The sequence below is a fragment of the Xenopus laevis genome, chromosome 8L, assembly GCF_017654675.1.
Source record: "Xenopus laevis strain J_2021 chromosome 8L, Xenopus_laevis_v10.1, whole genome shotgun sequence".
NCBI classification, from domain to species: Eukaryota; Metazoa; Chordata; class Amphibia; order Anura; family Pipidae; genus Xenopus; species Xenopus laevis.
The window spans coordinates 132,988,326-133,008,233 of record NC_054385.1 but is presented as its reverse complement, the minus strand read 5'-3'; the positions used below and the strand labels follow the sequence as shown (position 1 = coordinate 133,008,233).

At 45.9% G+C, this 19,908-nt stretch overlaps 1 protein-coding gene across 1 annotated transcript; it reads left to right on the top strand.

Moving 5' to 3' along the window:
- Positions 1 to 9,393: 9,393 nt before the first annotated feature.
- On the top strand, positions 9,394 to 18,292 carry s100a11.L (S100 calcium binding protein A11 L homeolog; the record flags this gene model as incomplete). The annotated part of the gene is given in 5 exon segments (NM_001091786.1): positions 9,394 to 9,427; positions 13,796 to 13,954; positions 14,212 to 14,376; positions 14,576 to 14,734; positions 18,053 to 18,292. Coding segments are annotated over 5 exon segments (657 nt in total).
- Between the last annotated feature and the right edge of the window lie 1,616 nt (positions 18,293 to 19,908).

The following is a 19,908-nucleotide window of genomic DNA, read 5'->3' as shown; positions in this document are numbered from 1 at the left end:
AAACTGCCCCCATACTCCAGATGAGGCCTCACCAGGGACCTATAAAGAGACACAATTATGTTTCATCCCTTGAGTTAATGCCCTTTTTTATACAAGAACTTTATTTGCTTTAGTAGCCACAGAATGACACTGCCCAGAATTAGACAACGTGTTATCTACAAAGACCCCTAGATCCTTCTCATTTAAGGAAACTCCCAACACACTGCCATTTAGTGTAGAACTTGCATTTATATTATTTTTGCCAAAGTGCATAACCTGCATTTATCAACATTGAACCTCATTTTCCAGTTTGCTGCCCAGTTTTCCAGTTTAGACAAATCACTGTGCAAAGTGGCAGCATCCTGCATGGAACCTATAGTTCTGCACAATTTAGTCTCATCTGCACAAATAGAAACAGTACTTTCAATGGCCACCTCCAGGTCATTAATAAACAAGTTGAAAAGCAAGGGACCTAGTACAGAGCCCTGCGGTACTCCACTAACAACACTGGTCCAATTAGAAAATGTTCCATTTACCACCACTCTTTGTAGTCTATCTTTTAGCCAGTTCTCTATCCAGGTACAAATACTATGTTCCAGGCCAACATTCCTTAAAGGGATACTGTCATGGGAAAAAAAAAAATTTTCAAAATGAATCAGTTAATAGTGCTGCTCCAGCAGAATTCTGCACTGAAATCCATTTCAAAAAAGAGCAAACAGATTTTTTTAAATTCAATTTTGAAATCTGACATGGGGCTAGACATTTTGTCAATTTCCCAGCTGCCCCAAGTCATGTGACTTGTGCTCTGATAAACTTCAATCACTCTTTACTGCTGTACTGCAAGTTGGAGTGATATCACCCCCTCCCTTCCCCCCCCCCCAGCAGCCAAACAACAGAACAATGGGAAGGTAACCAGATAGCAGCTCCCTAACACAAGATAACAGCTGCCTGGTAGATCTAAGAACAACACTCAATAGTAAAATCCAGGTCTCACTGAGACACATTCAGTTACATTCTGAAGGAAAAACAGCAGCCTGCCAGAAAGCATTTCTCTCCTAAAGTGCAGGCACAAGTCACATGACATGGGGCAGCTGGGAAATTGACAAAATGTCTAGCCCCATGTCAGATTTCATAATTGAATATAAAAAAATCTGTTTGCTCTTTTTTGAAATGGATTTCAGTGCAGAATTCTGCTGGAGCAGCACTATTAACTGATGTGTTTTGGAAAAAAAAATTTTTCTCATGACAGTATCCCTTTAATTTAACCAGTAACCTTCTGTGTGGCACTGTATCAAATGCTTTAGCAAAGTCTAAGTAAATCACATCCACTGCCATCCCAGAATCCAGGTCCCTGCTCACCTTCTCATAAAAAGAAATTAAGTTCTATTAAGCATAAAACTATACTGGCACAAACTCATAGTAGTGTGATTTGCTATGAATATAGCATATGAACAAAATTGCCACATTCAGTAACTTGTCATTTAGGTCAGTGGAGTAACTATAGAGGAAGCAGGTCTCTGAACTTAAAATTTAGGTTCACAGGCCTGCCTCCTCTATAGTTACTCCACTGACCCAAATGACAAGTTACTGAATGTGGCAATTTTGTTCATATGCAAATAATACTATGGGGGGAATTCACAAAAGTGGTGATACAGAGACAAAATAAAAGTGGAGATAAAAATTTCAGATTTCCCACCAAATTCACAAACCTCTATCTCCACTTTTGTGAATCTGTCTTTTAAACAGAAAGTTTTCAGATTGGGGGGGGGGGGGGTTATTTTACATAGGAAAATTATACATCATTTTTTTCAGGATAACCTGGGCTTTCTAAATCTGCCTACATGTTTGTGTTATTCCACTTCTGTAACAAGATACAAGGGTCTAAATACAAGAAATGCTATTTTGGATAATATACGTATTTGTATTTTATTAGCTTAGGTCAAGTGTCTAATTGCTGCTAAAACTAAGTTGTCTGGGAGGCTTTACTTTCCCTTTAGATAATATATTCACTCAAATTGCTAATATTGCCTCATTCATTAAGCAAAAACAAGTAGAATAATGCAAGTTTGAGCTAAAAACTTTTTACATATAAAATTATATAAAATATACTTTTTTTGTTTTGTTAATGAGTCTTTTACACCTAAAGGGTTAGACAGAAACTTGTTCCCTGACTATAAAATGCTAATCCTTATTAATACGATATTAACTCTGCAATGGGGCACCTACAAGAGGTGTTAAATGAAGATTGGATGACCCAAAGCAGAGCAGTTTATCTTAGAATTGATATGACACAAGAGTTATTCTGAGCTTTACTCCATTTTTAAAATGTCGGGAGAAAATGTCGTTTAAAATGTCGTTTTTGCACCATTTTTATGTCGTTTGAAAGACAAATTCATAAAAGTGTCTGTAAACTGTCTTTCTTTCACTAAAAAATGAAAAGGGGCGGTTGAGTCGGAATTAAGGTGGGTTTCTGTTTGTGAATATGACGAAAGTATTTTACACCAGTTTACCACCACTTTTACTCCAAAAATGAACTATCTCCACTTTTGTGAATTTGTCCCAATGAGTTTATGCCAGCATGGTTTTATGTATAATAGATCTTGCCAGACTTTGCGATTTTAAAGTTTAATATGTGTTGGTGTTTTTTTTCGTAATATACTAATGATTTTTTTTTTTTTTAAATTTTGATGTTACTGGTCCTTTAAATAAGTGCACATCCCTGTAAGACTGGAATAAGTCATTACATTGGAAGGCTGGTGGTGGATCCTTTCTGTAGCTTCTAACACCCCTCCTAGAATGTGCTTATTAATGAGAGTAATTTGGCTGCCTCAATTTTACACATACAGCTGCATTTTAGGCTGCAGACAGAAACAGGTCGTTGCATGACTCCATATTAAGAGACTTTTGTGAAGGGGCAGTTGAGGTTTCATACAGAGCAGGCATTTCTTCATAAGTGGAAACGTCTAATTCAAATTTGTAGTCCCTGCTTGCTATGAGGCACATGAGCAAATACTGCCCCCTAGCAGCTACTAACATATTGCATGTTACCTCTTCTCTGTAGTAGGAGCAGGTCAGGCCCCCTGCTGGTTAGAGAAGCAATTACACCATGCCTGTGCAGTAATAGCACTCCAACCTGGTAACAGATCTAGCACTAGCTAGAGAATGTGTAATACTGAAAATACTGAAATTCACTGAAATACAAATATATAACGAACTACAACATTTGTTACCTACATAAAGTGTTGGGCACTCGCTATAGTTATACTGACTCCCCTGAAGGTGGTTATCCCAATTAACATCCTTGGGTATATTCCTTACCAAGTGGTTGGAAAGAACAGATCACCTTTTATTATTATTATTATTATTATTATTATTATTATTATTATTATTATTATTATTATTATTATTATATGAAAATAATTGATTTATATTGATTGATACTTTTAACACTGACATCAAGAATGTATCATTTAGGGAGTTATTGCATTTGCTACACTCAGTAGGCCAGTTGTCCATAACATACTCCAGTGCAGGTAGGAATAATATTTCTGTGCACAGAGCAGAGATACTGTGCTGTGAGTATACATATATATATAATTCCTACCTGAACAGCTAATGACTTCTTTATCTGAAATGCATAATTTGCATTGATTTCAAAACTGGTTTCGCCTGGGGCCACTCCGTTAAAGGACAAGTAAATCTTAAAAATAAGTGAATGTAAAATTGATGAGGGGGCTATTCTAAGCACTTTTGTCATTTACATTCATTATTTATTTTTCATTCCAAGATATTAAGGGATACATGTGCTGTTAATATGAATGAATTTAGTTACAACAGCGCCACCTGCTGGTCAGTTTCCCACCAGTCTGACCAGCAAGTAGTCAAGGAAGTTGTCAGGAGAAAGAAAGAGGCTGATGTTCTTCTGCTTAGGAATAAAATTAGAAACCTTTCTCACATCTTTCCTAATCAGAAGAACATCAGCCTCTTTCTTTCTCCTGACAACTTCCTTGACTACTTGCTGGTCAGACGGGTGGGAAACTGACCAGCAGGTGGCGCTGTTGTAACACAATTCATTCATATTAACAGCACATGTATCCCTTAATATCTTGGAATAAAAACAAAATAAATAATAAACATACATAACAAAAGTGCTTAACATAGCACCCTCATCAAATTCACTTATTTTAAAGATTTACTTATGCTTTAAGAATTCATGTTTTCTGCACTTTAATTTGGAGAAACACTGGCCATCACATGCACAAGCATTTATACACATGTCACATTGGATAACAGGCTTATGGGGTCCCTTACAAAAGACCTGCCTCTCACCTTTCTCAGTTGGCAATGACGTACCCCCCCACACACACACACAAACACCCACTATACAGTGATGCAACTGGAAATCTCAAACAGCAAATCAGAAAGGAGCAAAGCTGTTACACAAACAAAATCCTCTATCGTGTCTAAAGATATTCTATTTGCCCAGACAGGCTGACATTTGCCCACAATGGAACTGCCCCGAGTGACATCACTAGTAATAATGTAACATTCCGCTACTTCATTCCAATGCCGGGAGTTCCCTATTCACAATATATATCTCACACCCCAATAACAACCAAAATAATTCTGTATCTGCTCAGCAGTGCCCCCTTGTGGAAGCTTCAATTACCTCTGGTTACTGTGCCAGGTGGAAGATTTAACAGAAGGCAAGTTATAAGGGACCTGTCAACCAGGCAAAATCTAAGTTCTCAACACTTGAACATGAAACACAATTTATTTTCATTAAAACATCCATACCTGTTATAAACCTATTTAAAAATCTCAGCTGTCAATAATATTTTGCCTCCTCTGCCTCTATGCCTTAGGCTCCACTATCATTTTCACTTTCATTTCTGTACTTCAGTTGGGGGAGAAAAGGAAAGGAGAGGGGATGAGAGACAGAAGGAGAGAAGGGAAAGGGGGTTAGGGAGTAGAGAGACAAATGGGGGAGAGGAGAAATATAGAAGGGGAGAGAAGAGGGAGGATGGGGGAGAGTAAGGCCAAACAGTTGGGGGAGAAAAGGAAAGAAGAGGGGATGAGAGACAGAAGGAGAGAAGGGAAAGGGGGTTAGGGAGTAGAGAGACAAATGGGGGAGAGGAGAAATATAGAAGGGGAGAGAAGAGAGGATGGGGGAGAGTAAGGCCAAACAGTTGGGGGAGAAAAGCAAAGAAGAGGGGGTGAGAGACAGAAGGAGAGAAGGGAAAGGGGGTTAGGGAGTAGAGAGACAAATGGGGGAGAGGAGAAATATAGAAGGGGAGAGAAGAGGGAGGATGGGGGAGAGTAAGGCCAAACAGTTGGGAGTAGAATAGGAAAGGAGAGGGGATGAGAGACAGAAGGAGAGAAGGGAAAGGGGGTTATGGTGTAGAGAGACAAATGGGGGAGAGGAGAAATATAGAAGGGGAGAGAAGAGGGAGGATGGGGGAGAGTAAGGCCAAACAGTTGGGAGAGAAAAGGAAAGGAGAGGGGATGAGAGACAGAAGGAGAGAAGGGAAAGGGGGTTAGGGAGTAGAGAGACAAATGGGGGAGAGGAGCAATATAGAAGGGGAGAGAAGAGGGAGGATGGGGGAGAGTAAGGCCAAACAGTTGGGGGAGAAAAGCAAAGGAGAGGGGGTGAGAGACAGAAGGAGAGAAGGGAAAGGGGGTTAGGGAGTAGAGAGACAAATGGGGGAGAGGAGAAATATAGAAGGGGAGAGAAGAGGGAGGATGGGGAGAGTAAGGCCAAACAGTTGGGGGAGGAAATGAGAGGGATGAGAGACAGAAGGAGAGAATCACATGAATCATGGAAGGAGTCAGAGTTCCTATTTTTATACATAAAGCTCATAAAGCAGCAGAGGATTTATTGCCTATACTTCATGTACTTGGGCTGTTTTCTTTCCCAAGGTTTGTTTAAGTTAATTTACTCTCCCCCAGTAGTCACCCAGGTATAGAGCTCTGTGTGTCTGACCATGGGAAAGAGAACAGCCCAGGAAGTATAGAGAATCAGAGCTCTGTACCTGGGTAAAGCTCCCCATAGACGCGACGATTCTTCTTGCCGAACGACCGATTTTAGGGAAGCCCGACCAATTATCGTGTGGTTAGTGGTATTCGAACGATCGTACATCTTACGATTTTTCGGCCGACATCTGTCGGGAAATTGATCGGCCAGGTCAAAAAATCTTTGTCGGTCCCAGTGCAATCTCTCTATGTTTGCAGGGCCAAGCAGGCAGCTCCCCTTTGTTTTCCTGGTAAATTGGTCTTTTTAGTTGATGGTAAATTCGTACGATCGTACGATCGTTCTGAGAAGATCGTGGTCTCACGATCAGGATCTGATCTTTTAAAAATCTCAACATCTATGGCCAGCTTAAGTACTGGGGGAGATTGGATTCACTTACCCAGGGGGAGGTTCCTGTCTGACCATGGGAAAGAGAACAGCCCAGGAGCAGGAAGTACAGAGAATCAGAGCTCTGTACCTGGGTAAGTACTGGGGGAGATTGGATTCACTTACCCAGGGGGAGGTTCCTGTCTGACCATGGGAAAGAGAACAGCCCAGGAGCAGGAAGTACAGAGAATCAGAGCTCTGTACCTGGGTAAGTACTGGGGGGAGATTGGATTCACTTACCCAGGGGGAGGTTCCTGTCTGACCATGGGAAAGAGAACAGCCCAGGAGCAGGAAGTAGAGAGAATCAGAGCTCTGTACCTGGGTAAGTACTGGGGGAGATTGGATTCACTTACCCAGGGGAGGTTCCTGTCTGACCATGGGAAAGAGAGCAGCCCAGGAGCAGGAAGTACAGAGAATCAGAGCTCTGTACCTGGGTAAGTACTGGGGGAGATTGGATTCATTACCCAGGGGGAGGTTCCTGTCTGACCATGGGAAAGAGAACAGGCCAGGAGCAGGAAGTAGAGAGAATCAGAGCTCTGTACCTGGGTAAGTACTGGGGGAGATTGGATTCATTACCCAGGGGGAGGTTCCTGTCTGACCATGGGAAAGAGAACAGCCCAGGAGCAGGAAGTACAGAGAATCAGAGCTCTGTACCTGGGTAAGTACTGGGGGAGATTGGATTCATTACCCAGGGGGAGGTTCCTGTCTGACCATGGGAAAGAGAACAGGCCAGGAGCAGGAAGTAGAGAGAATCAGAGCTCTGTACCTGGGTAAGTACTGGGGGAGATTGGATTCATTACCCAGGGGAGGTTCCTGTCTGACCATGGGAAAGAGAACAGCCCAGGAGCAGGAAGTACAGAGAATCAGAGCTCTGTACCTGGGTAAGTACTGGGGGAGATTGGATTCACTTACCCAGGGGGAGGTTCCTGTCTGACCATGGGAAAGAGAACAGCCCAGGAGCAGGAAGTACAGAGAATCAGAGCTCTGTACCTGGGTAAGTACTGGGGGAGATTGGATTCACTTACCCTGGGGGAGGTTCCTGTCTGACCATGGGAAAGAGAACAGCCCAGGAGCAGGAAGTACAGAGAATCAGAGCTCTGTACCTGGGTAAGTACTGGGGGAGATTGGATTCACTTACGTGGTGGTGGTTCTTACCTGAAACACAAAGAATAAGACGGTCCCATGAGATCCCACATGAACATAAAAGCTCAACTATTTTATTCCCATAATGGTAAGGTACATACACCTTTATATGGATTGTGCTCCTAATTGTACTTATTCACTGGTGGGTTTAACATGGCGGAACAAATTTAAAGACAAGGAGAGCCAATCAGAGTGTACAGACAAGTCAACCAATAGGAGGGAAGCACAAAGAGGAGACAGTGACAGGAGTATCAGGAAATACATTCCCCCATGCATAGGAAGTAGAGGCAGCAACATGAGTACCCGCTAGTTAATTCCCCCATACAGAGGAAGTAGAGACAGTCACATGAGTAGGAAATAAATTCCCCATGAAAGGAAGTAGAGACAGTTACATGAGTACCAGGAAATACACTCCCCCATGCAAAGGAAGTAGAGAGAGACAATACACTCCCCCATGATGCATTGGAAGTAGAGACAGCAACATGAGTACCCGCTAGTAAATTCCCCCATAGAGAGGAAGTAGAGACAGTGACATGAGTAGGAAATACACTCCCCTGTGCAGAGGAAGCTGTGGGTAAAGGTTAGTGATCCAGGTAAAGGGATTCATGAGATATAAAAATGAAGGGTCTACAAGAATTGAACTAAAGGTTTAATAAGACAACACCCCCTGTCACACAATTGTCTCCATGTGACTCATTTCCTCTGTATTACACTCTATACACAGTTATATTTATCATCATCCCACTCGCCTCTCACTCTGCTGCTTCCCGTTTATATCTTTAAAGGGTAAATACACCCTCTCGAAAAGTAGTTGATCTGTTTTATTTATCTGCATAGTTACTGTTAGCTGGTGCTGCCATACTGCTATTGTCCAGCAATTCTGGAAGCTTGAGGTGCATAAATAAAGGGAAATTAACTGGCGCCCATTGAAAGGGACAAAAGGTCTGGATAAAAGGTCTGGAAGAAGCCCAATAATCCCCAGGGGGCAAAAGTGAGCCGGTGTTTAGGACACCTCCTTAAATAATCTATTAATGGCAGTTACCTGAAAGCAATTACCCAGAAATCTGCAGGTTTTTCTAAATCTATGAAAGTGAATTCAAGCCGCTCCCTTCTGCACAATAAGGCTGATCCCTCCCCTGGACTCACATTAAATACACACTGAGTATCCATAGAAAGATAGACACGCTGCAGGCCGCACTGAATTCTGTTTAGCCATTCATACAGCATCTCATTAAACAGCTGAAATAAATAGGCGCTTCGTTTTTTAAAGGGATGATTTTGGGCAGCCTCAGTTGTGCAGGTGTTTCTTGTGCTCGGTGCCACCATTATTATAGAATTGATATGATTTTCACTGTTTGGGGGGTAAATGATGTTCCAGTTATTATAAAGGGGTGGGTGAAGCTCTTGGGGCCCCATTTCCTTATTGGGTTTGTTTCAGAGAGACCTGCCCTAGGGGCTTCACCTTCTCATACTGCAGGGGGGCTGCACCCTGACATACACCTTATAGTGTACAGGGAGGTGGGTGCCCATTATGGGGGTCTCAGTAGATCTGGGGGTATCTGGGCTGTGAGGGTCACTAGACCACTCTATGAGTGTATCAGCCGTGCAGGAGCTGCATTTAACATGTGTCTTCTTTTAAGGGTAATAGGGGATAATGGGGCCAGTTAAAGCCCCTTGACTAAAGCCCAAGTGCCAGCTGGAGGTGGCAGTTGCCCGGGGCAGTCCTGTTACAGTGAGTGAGTTTAGCAGAGAAGCAGTTACAGGCAGGAATGTAGAATTAGGGAGGGGTGTTGGCTGCTCTTCTCACTGGGTGCGGCTCTGTGCTCTTATAATTTCATCCCTTCCAGCTCTGCACAGTCGTCTGTCTCTCTGCTCCAGCACCAGCCCTCCTGCACCTCCAGCACCATGGTGAGTCCCTCCTGCCCTCTCCTTCTCTGTCTCACTGCTGGGCTCCAGTTTAAAGAAGACCGAGGGTGGGGTACAGGCACAATCCCCCCAGCTCACCTTGTATTCAGCCCAGCAACCTGCATTTATTAGAAGCCTCCCAATGGCCACGAATCATTATACAGATATTAATCAGGGAACGGCCTGTGGGCCCCAAGCGCTGTCATGGGGTTCTGGGAGTTGTAGTTCAACAACAAATTCCCATTTTATTGCCTCTCTGCTTGTGTTACACTCACATCACTCACAGACAGCTGGAGGGCAGCACCGATAGGAAGTTTATTGTCATTATCTTGAATATTACTGGGAGTTGCCATGTTGATTCCCTTTATAAACCATATAAAACCTCATGTAAAAGAACAGTCCCCTCAAATGGCACAGCGGAATGATTGCTCTGATTTACTAAAGCATTTTGTACATGGGGGGCAGAAGATCCCCCCCCCCTCCTACCACCTCTACTGGGCGGCCGCTTCCCAAATCCCAAGGTTTTTATATGTTTCTGTTCACAGATACGTCATCTGGAACTGTTCAGTCTTTATTGGCAGGAGAGAATATAATGCAATTGTTGCAGGAGAGAATATAATGCGATTATTGCAGGAGTTAAAGGGAGGGGCTGATTATTTGGCAGAAAGGATCAGTTATTGGGGATGGAGGACCCCAGGAAAGTCTCAGCAGCCCCTCCAGCCTGAGTCCCTCACATAGTGGCCCCTGCACTGGTTACTGGCAATACCAGTGAGTGGGCGGGCGAGTGAGTGCGTGTGTCTGTACATGATGAGTCTGTACATGTGAGGGGCCCGAGGCTGCCAACTATGAGTCACAGGAGCCCGAGCTGCTGATCTCACTCTGGGCAGGAAGTGCGGGGGGTACAACAGGAAGTGCCTGGCTGTTTATAGGCCTGGGAGCTGCTATACTACAACTCCCAGCATGCCCTGCTAACCCTGCTACAGAACTATAACTACATTATAATGAAGGAGCAGCAGATAAGCAAAAGGTTCTCCCTGGGCAGTCAGCAGCATCAGATGTGTAAAACCACATAAGTTTGTGAGTTTAGAAGGGGGAGCAGGACATGGGTGCACCAAGTAACCCAAACTGTCTCTCTGTCTCTCCTCTCTTCCTCTCCCCTCTTCCTCTTCCCTCTTCCTTTAACTCTCCCCTCTTCCTTTTCCTCTTCCTCTCCTCTCCCCTCTTCCTTTTCCTCTCCCTTGTTCTTCTCCCCTCTTCATCTCCTCTCCCCTCTTCCTTTTCCTCTCCCTTGTTCCTCTCCTCCCCTCTTCCTTTTCCTCTCCCCTCTTCCTTTTCCTTTCCTCTTCCTCTCCCCTCTTCATCTCCTCTCCCCTCTTCCCTTTCCTCTCCCTTGTTCCTCTCCCCTCTTCCTTTTACTCTTCCTCTCCCCTCTTCATCGCCTCTCCCCTCTTCCTTTTCCTCTCCCTTGTTCCTCTCCCCTCTTCCTTTTCCTCTCCCCTCTTTCTCGCCTCTCCCCTCTTCCTTTTCCTCTCCCTTGTTCCTCTCCCCTCTTCCTTTTCCTCTTCCTCTTCCTCTCCCCTCTTCCTTTTCCTCTCCCCTCTTCCTTTTCCTCTTCCTCTCCCCTCTTCCTTTTCCTCTCCCTTGTTCCTCTCCCCTCTTCCTTTTCCTCTTCCTCTCCCCTCTTCCTTATCCTCTCCCCTCTTCCTTTTTCTCTTCCTCTCCCCTCTTCCTCTCCTCTTCCTTTTCCTCTCCCTTGTTCCTCTCCCCTCTTCATCTCCTCTCCCCTCTTCCTTTTCCTCTCCCTTGTTCCTCTCCCCTCTTCCTCTCCCCTTTTCATCTCCTCTCCCCTCTTCCTTTTCCTCTCCCTTGTTCCTCTCCCCTCTTCCTCTCCCCTTTTCATCTCCTCTCCCCTCTTCCTTTTCCTCTCCCTTGTTCCTCTCCCCTCTTCCTCTCCCCTCTTCATCTCCTCTCCCCTCTTCCTTTTCCTCTCCCTTGTTCCTCTCCCCTCTTCCTCTCCCCTTTTCATCTCCGCTCCCCTTTTCCTCTCCCCTCTCCCCTCTTCCCTCTTCATCTCCTCTCCCCTCTTCCTTTGACTCTCCCTTGTTCCTCTCCCCTCTTCCTTTTGCTCTTCCTCTCCTCTCCCCTCTTCCTTTTCCTCTCCCTTGTTCCTCTCCCCTCTTCCTTTTCCTCTTCCTCTCCCCTCTTCATCTCCTCTCCCCTCTTCCTTACCCTTGTTCCTCTCCCCTCTTCCTCTTCATCTCCTCTCCTCTCCCCTCTTCCTTTTCCTCTCCCCTCTTCATCTCCTCTCCCCTCTTCCTCTCCCCTCTTCCTCTCCCCTCTTCCTTTTCCTCTCCCTTGTTCCTCTCCCCTCTTCCTTTTCCTCTTCCTCTCCTCTCCCCTCTTCCTTTTCCTCTCCCTTGTTCCTCTCCCCTCTTCCTTTTCCTCTTCCTCTCCCCTCTTCATCTCCTTTCCCTTGTTCCTCTCCCCTCTTCCTCTCCCCTCTTCCTTTTCCTCTCCCTTGTTCATCTCCCCTCTTCCTCTTCATCTCCTCTCCCCTCTTCATCTCCTCTCCCCTCTTCCTTTTCCTCTCCCTTGTTCCTCTCCCCTCTTCCTTTTCCTCTCCCCTCTTACTCTGCCTGTTCCTCTTCCTTTTCCTCTTCCTTTTCCTCTCCCCTGTTCCTCTCTTCCTTTTCCTCTTCCTCTCCCCTCTTCCTTTTCCTCTCTTTCTCTCCCTTCTTCCTTTTCCTCTCCCCTCTTCCTTTTCCTCTCCTCTTTTCCTCTCCCTTCTTCCCTATCATCCTCCTCTCCCTCTTCCTTTTCCTCTTCCCCTTCCCCATCTCGGAATCAAATACAGAAGCAGAATTTGTCACACAGTGAGTACCTTCCCCATTAAATCTGCCTGCGGTGTCACTGTCTCAGTGCAATGCGACTACAGGAGAGAATTACCTGATCCCTGTTCTAATCTGTATTTTTCTGTATCTTAAACCTGTATAATCCTCTGGCTCAGTTCCCTGTTACTCGTCAGCATGGCAACTCCCGGGTCCAACAGCTCCTGCCGGTCATTTACTTATATTGCTCCTTACCTGCCCATGTAAATATTTATTTCATATGTGCACCTCTGCTGGGAGGCTGTTCCCTGTATCTATCCCATGACATGTTGGACATAGAAATGAATGAGCCAGAATCTCTCCTCATTGGCCCATGAGCTTTATTTCTATAGATCTACATAGAGAATGTTCTGGAAGAACCAGTGTGTTAGCACCTGACATCAATGTACAATACACACCTGAGTTCATATGTTTGGTTTTTATTGGTGCTCCTGTTCCCAGCAATCAGGAGAGTTTGCTGAATCAGTGAGCTCTGTATAAACAAGTCCCTCCTTCACTCCAGTTACTGCCTTTGCACCAGGATTTCTATATAACCCCCCGTGCTGCAGGGCTGCTGTTTATTGAGTCCCATTGCTGGTTACATAGAAGCCAGTACAGGCTGCAGCATGCACCAATAGGAAGCAGCCCTGTACCATGGAGATTCTATAGGAGACAGAGAATAGGGAAGCTGCAGAGGTTTAATGTCATTTGAGTTTGGGAACCTGCCGTGAGCCAATGAGCCGGTGCCACTGGGCACTTATATAACATTGCGCGGCATTTAGTCAGCCCTGCCCTTTATTCTGTAGAAGGAATGTCGTTGCTTTGATGTTTGTTACAGTCACGCCGTGCGTATGAGGTAGTGGGAACGTGTTCCGCCTGTCTGCAGAGATTCTGATAGGGTTTCACTTGCTTCTAAATCAGCAGAATTGGGCAAATACTGGCACATTCCTGGGCACATTCAGTTCCACCCCAGGGAGCATGGCATTCTGGGAAAATGTCTAGATTCTCCCTGTCACCTTAAAGAGGTTGTTCAACTTTAAATTAACTGTTAGTATGATGTAGAGAGGGATATTCTGAGATAATTTGCAATTGGTTTTCATTTTTTACTATTTGTGGTTTTTGAGTTATTTAGCTTTTTATTCAGCAGCTCTCCAGTTTGCACTTTCAGTCACCTGGTTGCTAGGGTCCAAATTCCCCTAGCAACCATGCATTGATTTGAATAAGAGACTGGAATATGAATAGGAGAGGCCTAAATAGAAAGAGGAGGAATAAAAAGTTGCAATAACAATAAATGTGTAGCTTTAGAGAGGATTTTTTTTAGAGGGGGGTCAGTGACCCCCATTTGAAAGTTGGAAAGAGTCAGGAGGCAAATAATTCATGAACTATAAAAAATAAATAATGAAGACCAATTGAAAAGTTGCTTAGAATTGGCCTTTCTGCCCCAGGGCACTATCTATCTGTACCTGGAGCCTGAGCACTAACACCTCTCCCCCGCTTGCTTTAGGCCCAGATGCGCACTACCTCCCCGTCGGAAATGGAGCGCAACATGGAGAAGATCATCGTCATTTTCCAGCGTTTTGCGGGGAAGGACGGCTGCGCCGACACCATGACGTACCAGGAGTTTGAGGACTTCATGAAATCCGAGCTCTGCTCTTTCTCCTGTGTGAGTTACTGCTTCCTGGACACCCTTCCCTGCACAGACTACTCCTTTAGCACTTTCTTTTCTCAACTGACTGAACTGTGTCCTTTGCAGGGGACTCCATGGGGCTTCTCTTGTCTTTCCTCCCTGTATCTCCTGCTGAATCCACAGCTTCTCTCTCCTGGTAATTCTCTCCCTGGTTCTGGCCCATGTCTACTAAACGGCGCCAATGAATTAGGGTAATGGGGCGCTGACACCTCCTCTTTCTCTCTCCCTGGCAGAACCAGAAGAATAAGGACGTCCTGAAGCAAATGATGAAGTCCGTTGATGGGGGGATGGACAAGAAACCAGACGATAAGTTGGACTTCCAGGAATTCCTCAATCTGATTGGTGGGATGATGGTGGGCTGCCATGCTGCTCTGTGTAAGCTCCCCGAGGGCTACAAGGTATTTACATTCCTTTCTCCAGCCAATGAGAAAGCACCAGGGAAGTAACCAATGGCTGCAGCTGATGTGCACAAAGTGAGTCTGACCAGCTTGTGGGACAGTCCCATTATAGAGGGATATCTAGCTGCCGGCCAGGCTCACTTTGGGTTTTTTTTTGCTTGAAAGAATCACTGAGTGGCCCCTATTTCTCTCGCTGTAGCCCAACCCCTCTAACAAGAAGCCCACGGACATGGAGTCGTCCATGGAGAACATCATTCGCATTTTTCAGAAGTACGCAGGCAAGGGCGGGGACAAGTACCAAATGGACTACAAGGAGTTCGAGAGTTTCATGAAGACGGAGCTGAAAACTTTCACCGAGGTGAGTGGGTGCAGGCCAGGACTGGGAGTCAAAATAGGCCCTGCCATTCCAAGTACACAGAGGCCCAAACAGCCCCCTACCAGCCCAAAACAGCCCCCTACCAGCCCACTATATGGTCACTTTCTATGGAACTATACAGCAGCCCCTCTGGCATTTGCCAGAACCCATAGATTGCCAGTCCGGGTCTGAGTGGGTGCCACTCGGGATCAGGCTGCACGTAAATCAACTGTTCCTTTAAATGAGGGAGGAGACAAGAGAAGCGCAGTGATCACTATGAGCAGCAGGTGGCGCCCTGGTAACATTTCCCCACAGGCCCCGCCTCCTCTCTGTTATTCCTTATGGACAGGGAGAGGCAAGAAAACTGCTTTTCTTTAAGTGAGTGAGTGAGTGCAGTATAAAGGGGGGGAGTGCAGTATAAAGGGAGGGGGTGCAGTATAAAGGGAGGGGGTGCAGTATAAAGGGAGGGGGTGCAGTATAAAGGGAGTGCAGTATAAAGGGAGGGGTGCAGTATAAAGGGAGGGGGTGCAGTATAAAGGGAGGGGGTGCAGTATAAAGGGAGTGCAGTATAAGGGAGTGCAGTATAAAGGGGGTGCAGTATAAAGGGGGTGCAGTATAAAGGGGGTGCAGTATAAAGGGGTGCAGTATAAAGGGGGGAGTGCAGTATAAAGGGGGGGAGTGCAGTATAAAGGGGTGCAGTATAAAGGGGGGAGTGCAGTATAAGGGAGGGAGTGCAGTATAAAGGGAGGGGGTGCAGTATAAAGGGGTGCAGTATAAAGGGGGGAGTGCAGTATAAAGGGGGGAGTGCAGTATAAAGGGGGGAGTGCAGTATAAAGGGGGGAGTGCAGTATAAAGGGGGGGAGTGCAGTATAAAGGGGGGGAGTGCAGTATAAAGGGGGTGCAGTATAAAGGGGGTGCAGTATAAAGGGGGTGCAGTATAAAGGGGGTGCAGTATAAAGGGAGGGAGTGCAGTATAAAGGGAGGGAGTGCAGTATAAAGGGAGGGAGTGCAGTATAAAGGGAGGGAGTGCAGTATAAAGGGAGGGAGTGCAGTATAAAGGGAGGGAGTGCAGTATAAAGGGAGGGAGTGCAGTATAAAGGGAGGGAGTGCAGTATAAAGGGAGGGGAGTGCAGTATAAAGGGGTGCAGTATAAAGGGGGTGCAGTATAAAGGGGGTGCAGTATAAAGGGGGTGCAGTATAAGGGAGGGAGTGCAGTATAAAGGGGGTGCAGTATAAAGGGGGGGAGTGCAGTATAAAGGGGGGGAGTGCAGTATAAAGGGGGGGAGTGCAGTATAAAGGGGGGAGTGCAGTATAAAGGGGGGGAGTGCAGTATAAAGGGGGGAGTGCAGTATAAAGGGGGGGAGTGCAGTATAAAGGGGGGGGAGTGCAGTATAAAGGGGGGGAGTGCAGTATAAAGGGGGTGCAGTATAAAGGGGGTGCAGTATAAAGGGGGTGCAGTATAAGGGGGTGCAGTATAAAGGGGGTGCAGTATAAAGGGAGGGAGTGCAGTATAAAGGGAGGGAGTGCAGTATAAAGGGAGGGAGTGCAGTATAAAGGGAGGGAGTGCAGTATAAAGGGAGGGAGTGCAGTATAAAGGGAGGGAGTGCAGTATAAAGGGGGTGCAGTATAAAGGGGGTGCAGTATAAAGGGGGTGCAGTATAAGGGAGGGAGTGCAGTATAAAGGGGTGCAGTATATAAAGGGGGGGAGTGCAGTATAAAGGGGGGGAGTGCAGTATAAAGGGGGGGGAGTGCAGTATAAAGGGGGGGAGTGCAGTATAAAGGGGGAGTGCAGTATAAAGGGGGGAGTGCAGGTATAAAGGGAGGGAGTGCAGTATAAAGGGGGTGCAGTATAAAGGGGGTGCAGTATAAAGGGGGTGCAGTATAAAGGGGGGGAGTGCAGTATAAAGGGAGGGAGTGCAGTATAAAGGGGGTGCAGTATAAAGGGGGTGCAGTATAAAGGGGGGAGTGCAGTATAAAGGGGTGCAGTATAAAGGGGGGGAGTGCAGTATAAAGGGGGGGGAGTGCAGTATAAAGGGAGGGAGTGCAGTATAAAGGGAGGGAGTGCAGTATAAAGGGAGGGAGTGCAGTATAAAGGGAGGGAGTGCAGTATAAAGGGAGGGCGTGCAGTATAAAGGGAGGGAGTGCAGTATAAAGGGAGGGAGTGCAGTATAAAGGGGAGGCGTGCATATAAAGGGGGGAGTGCAGTATAAAGTGGAGGGCGTGCAGTATAAAAGGGGGGGAGTGCAGTATAAAAGGGATGGGAGTGCAGTATAAGGGGAGGGAGTGCAGTATAAAGGGAGGGAGTGCAGATAAAGGGGGTGCAGTATAAAGGGGGTGCAGTATAAAGGGGGGGAGTGCAGTATATAAAGGGGGGGAGTGCAGTATAAAGGGAGGGGGTGCAGTTTAAAGGGGGGTGCAGTATAAAGGGGGGTGCAGGTATAAAGGGGGGTGCAGTATAAAGGGGGGTGCAGTATAAAGGGGGTGCAGTATAAAGGGGGAGTGCAGTATATAGGGGGGAGTGCAGTATAAAGGGGGTGCAGTATAAAGGGGGGGAGTGGGAGTGCAGTATACAGGGAGGGAGTGCAGTATACAGGGAGGGAGTGCAGTATAAAGGGAGGGAGTGCAGTATAAAGGGAGGGAGTGCAGTATAAAGGGAGGGAGTGCAGTATAAAGGGAATGCAGTATAAAGGGAGGGAGTGCAGTATAAAGGGAGGGAGTGCAGTATAAAGGGGGTGCAGTATAAAGGGGGTGCGTGCAGTATAAAGGGAGGGAGGTGGAGCTGCGGGGGTCAGTTTGGGATCCCGACTTTGATTCATGATTAAAGGGCCGGTTCACCTTAAACTTAAGCAACTTTTCAATTCGTCTTCAATATTTATTTTTTATTCTTTTTGAAAAATTAGCATTTTTCTTCTGACTCTATCCTGCTTTCAAATGGGTTGCTCTGACCCCATCTATAAAGCTCTGTAAGGCTACAAATGTGTTGTTATTGTTACTTTTTATTCCTCGTCTTTCTATTCAGGCCTCTCCTATTCAAATTCCAGTCTCTTATTCAAATCAGTGCATGGTTGCTAGGGGAAATTGGACCCTAGCAACAAGATTGCTGAACTGGAGAGCTGCTGAATAAAAAGCTAAATAAGTCAAAAACCACAAATAATAAAAAATGAAAACCAATTGCAAATTGTCTCAGAATATCCCTCTCTACATCATACTAACAGTTAATTTAAAGGTGAACAACCAATTTAATAGGGGACATAGGGTAAAGGCCCTTAGGTGCCAAATAACCAGTGACCTCCATTAAGTCTCATGACCCCCCCCCAACAGGGCCAGAAGGACCCCAATATTGTGCAGAACCTGATGAAGCAGATGGACGGCTCGGTGGATGACAAGAAGGACGGACAGATCAACTTCCAGGAGTTCATGAACCTGGTGGGGGGCATCATGGTGTCGTGTCAGGAGGCGATGCTGAGGAGCACTCACCCCAAGAAACCCTGAGTGACCCCTCAACTTCTCATGTCATTTGTTCTCTGACCATTTCTTGTAATAAAGTCTCCAAACCCACAACCCTGTGTCCTCTGCCTACTGATGTGTCAGGTGTTAGGGAATCCCATAACCTGACTGTCCTTACAGTAAAGAACCCCTTCCTATGCTGATGGTGAGATCTCCTTTCCTCCCCACCAATGAATCACTCATTCCCCCTATCTTGGTAGGGAATCCCATAACCTGACTGCCCTTACAGTAAAGAACCCCTTCCTATGCTGATGGTGAGATCTCCTTTCCTCCCCACCAATGAATCACTCATTCCCCCTCTCTTGGTAGGGAATCCCATAACCTGACTGCCCTTACAGTAAAGAACCCCTTCCTATACTGATAGTGAGATCTTCTTTCCTCCCCACCAATGAATCACTCATTCCCCTCTCTTGGTAGGGAATCCCATAACCTGACTGTCCTTACAGTAAAGAACCCCTTCCTATGCTGATGGTGAGATCTCCTTTCCTCCCCACCAATGAATCACTCATTCCCCCTCTCTTGGTAGGGAATCCCATAACCTGACTGTCCTTACAGTAAAGAACCCCTTCCTATGCTGATGGTGAGATCTCCTTTCCTCCCCACCAATGAATCACTCATTCCTCCTCTCTTGGTAGGGAATCCCATAACCTGACTGCCCTTACAGTAAAGAACCCCTTCCTATACTGATAGTGAGATCTTCTTTCCTCCCCACCAATGAATCATTCATTCCCCTCTCTTGGTAGGGAATCCCATAACCTGACTGCCCTTACAGTAAAGAACCCCTTCCTATACTGATAGTGAGATCTTCTTTCCTCCCCACCAATGAATCACTCATTCCCTCTCTCTTGGTAGGGAATCCCATAACCTGACTGTCTTACAGTAAAGAACCCCTTCCTATGCTGATGGTGAGATCTCACTCCCTGATCATTAATAAAGAGGTTGAATAGAACTTCCCCTAAGGATTGGCTTCCCAACATGGTCCCAAAGGGGTGTGTCAGGGCTCAAAGTCATAAAATAGACATTTTGGGTTAGTGTTTATCCCCATAGTAACATCCCCACTGTCATTACTCACTAATAACTCCCAGTCTCCTCTATTGATCCCCAGGTACAGCCGCTCTCTCATCACTTGGACACAAACCAATGTCTGGGTGACATCACTGGTGGGCGGGGCCAGAAGAGAATGTATAGAGGAGTAGCGTGTATCTCACTGGCAGAGCCATTACTTATAGGCAAGAGCCGCAGAGACATTGATTAAAGGGGAACTGCACCAAAACTTCATCGTAATCCAGTAATCAGAATAATCAGTAGTCATTGGCTGGAAGGAAAGTCACTCAGAAGAGATAAGTGTTTCCTTGTATAGAAGCTCAGGGCATTACTTATTCTGTATTTCCACAAGGTCACATATTGGTCCCAAAAGCAATTTCCTAATGGCTCCCAAACTGAATAATTCAAGAGCCTCAATTTGACTGAAGACTTCTGGGAAATTCTGAATCATCACCACCGACCCCCTCTCTGTGCTCTCCAGCCCTGGAGAAATCACATGTACAGAACATGACATATAATGGAAGACCCTGCCCCAAGGAGCTTACACTCTAGTGGTATAACGGGGACCCTGTCCCAAGGAGCTTATACTCTAGAGGTATAATGGGAGACCCTGTCCCAAGGAGCTT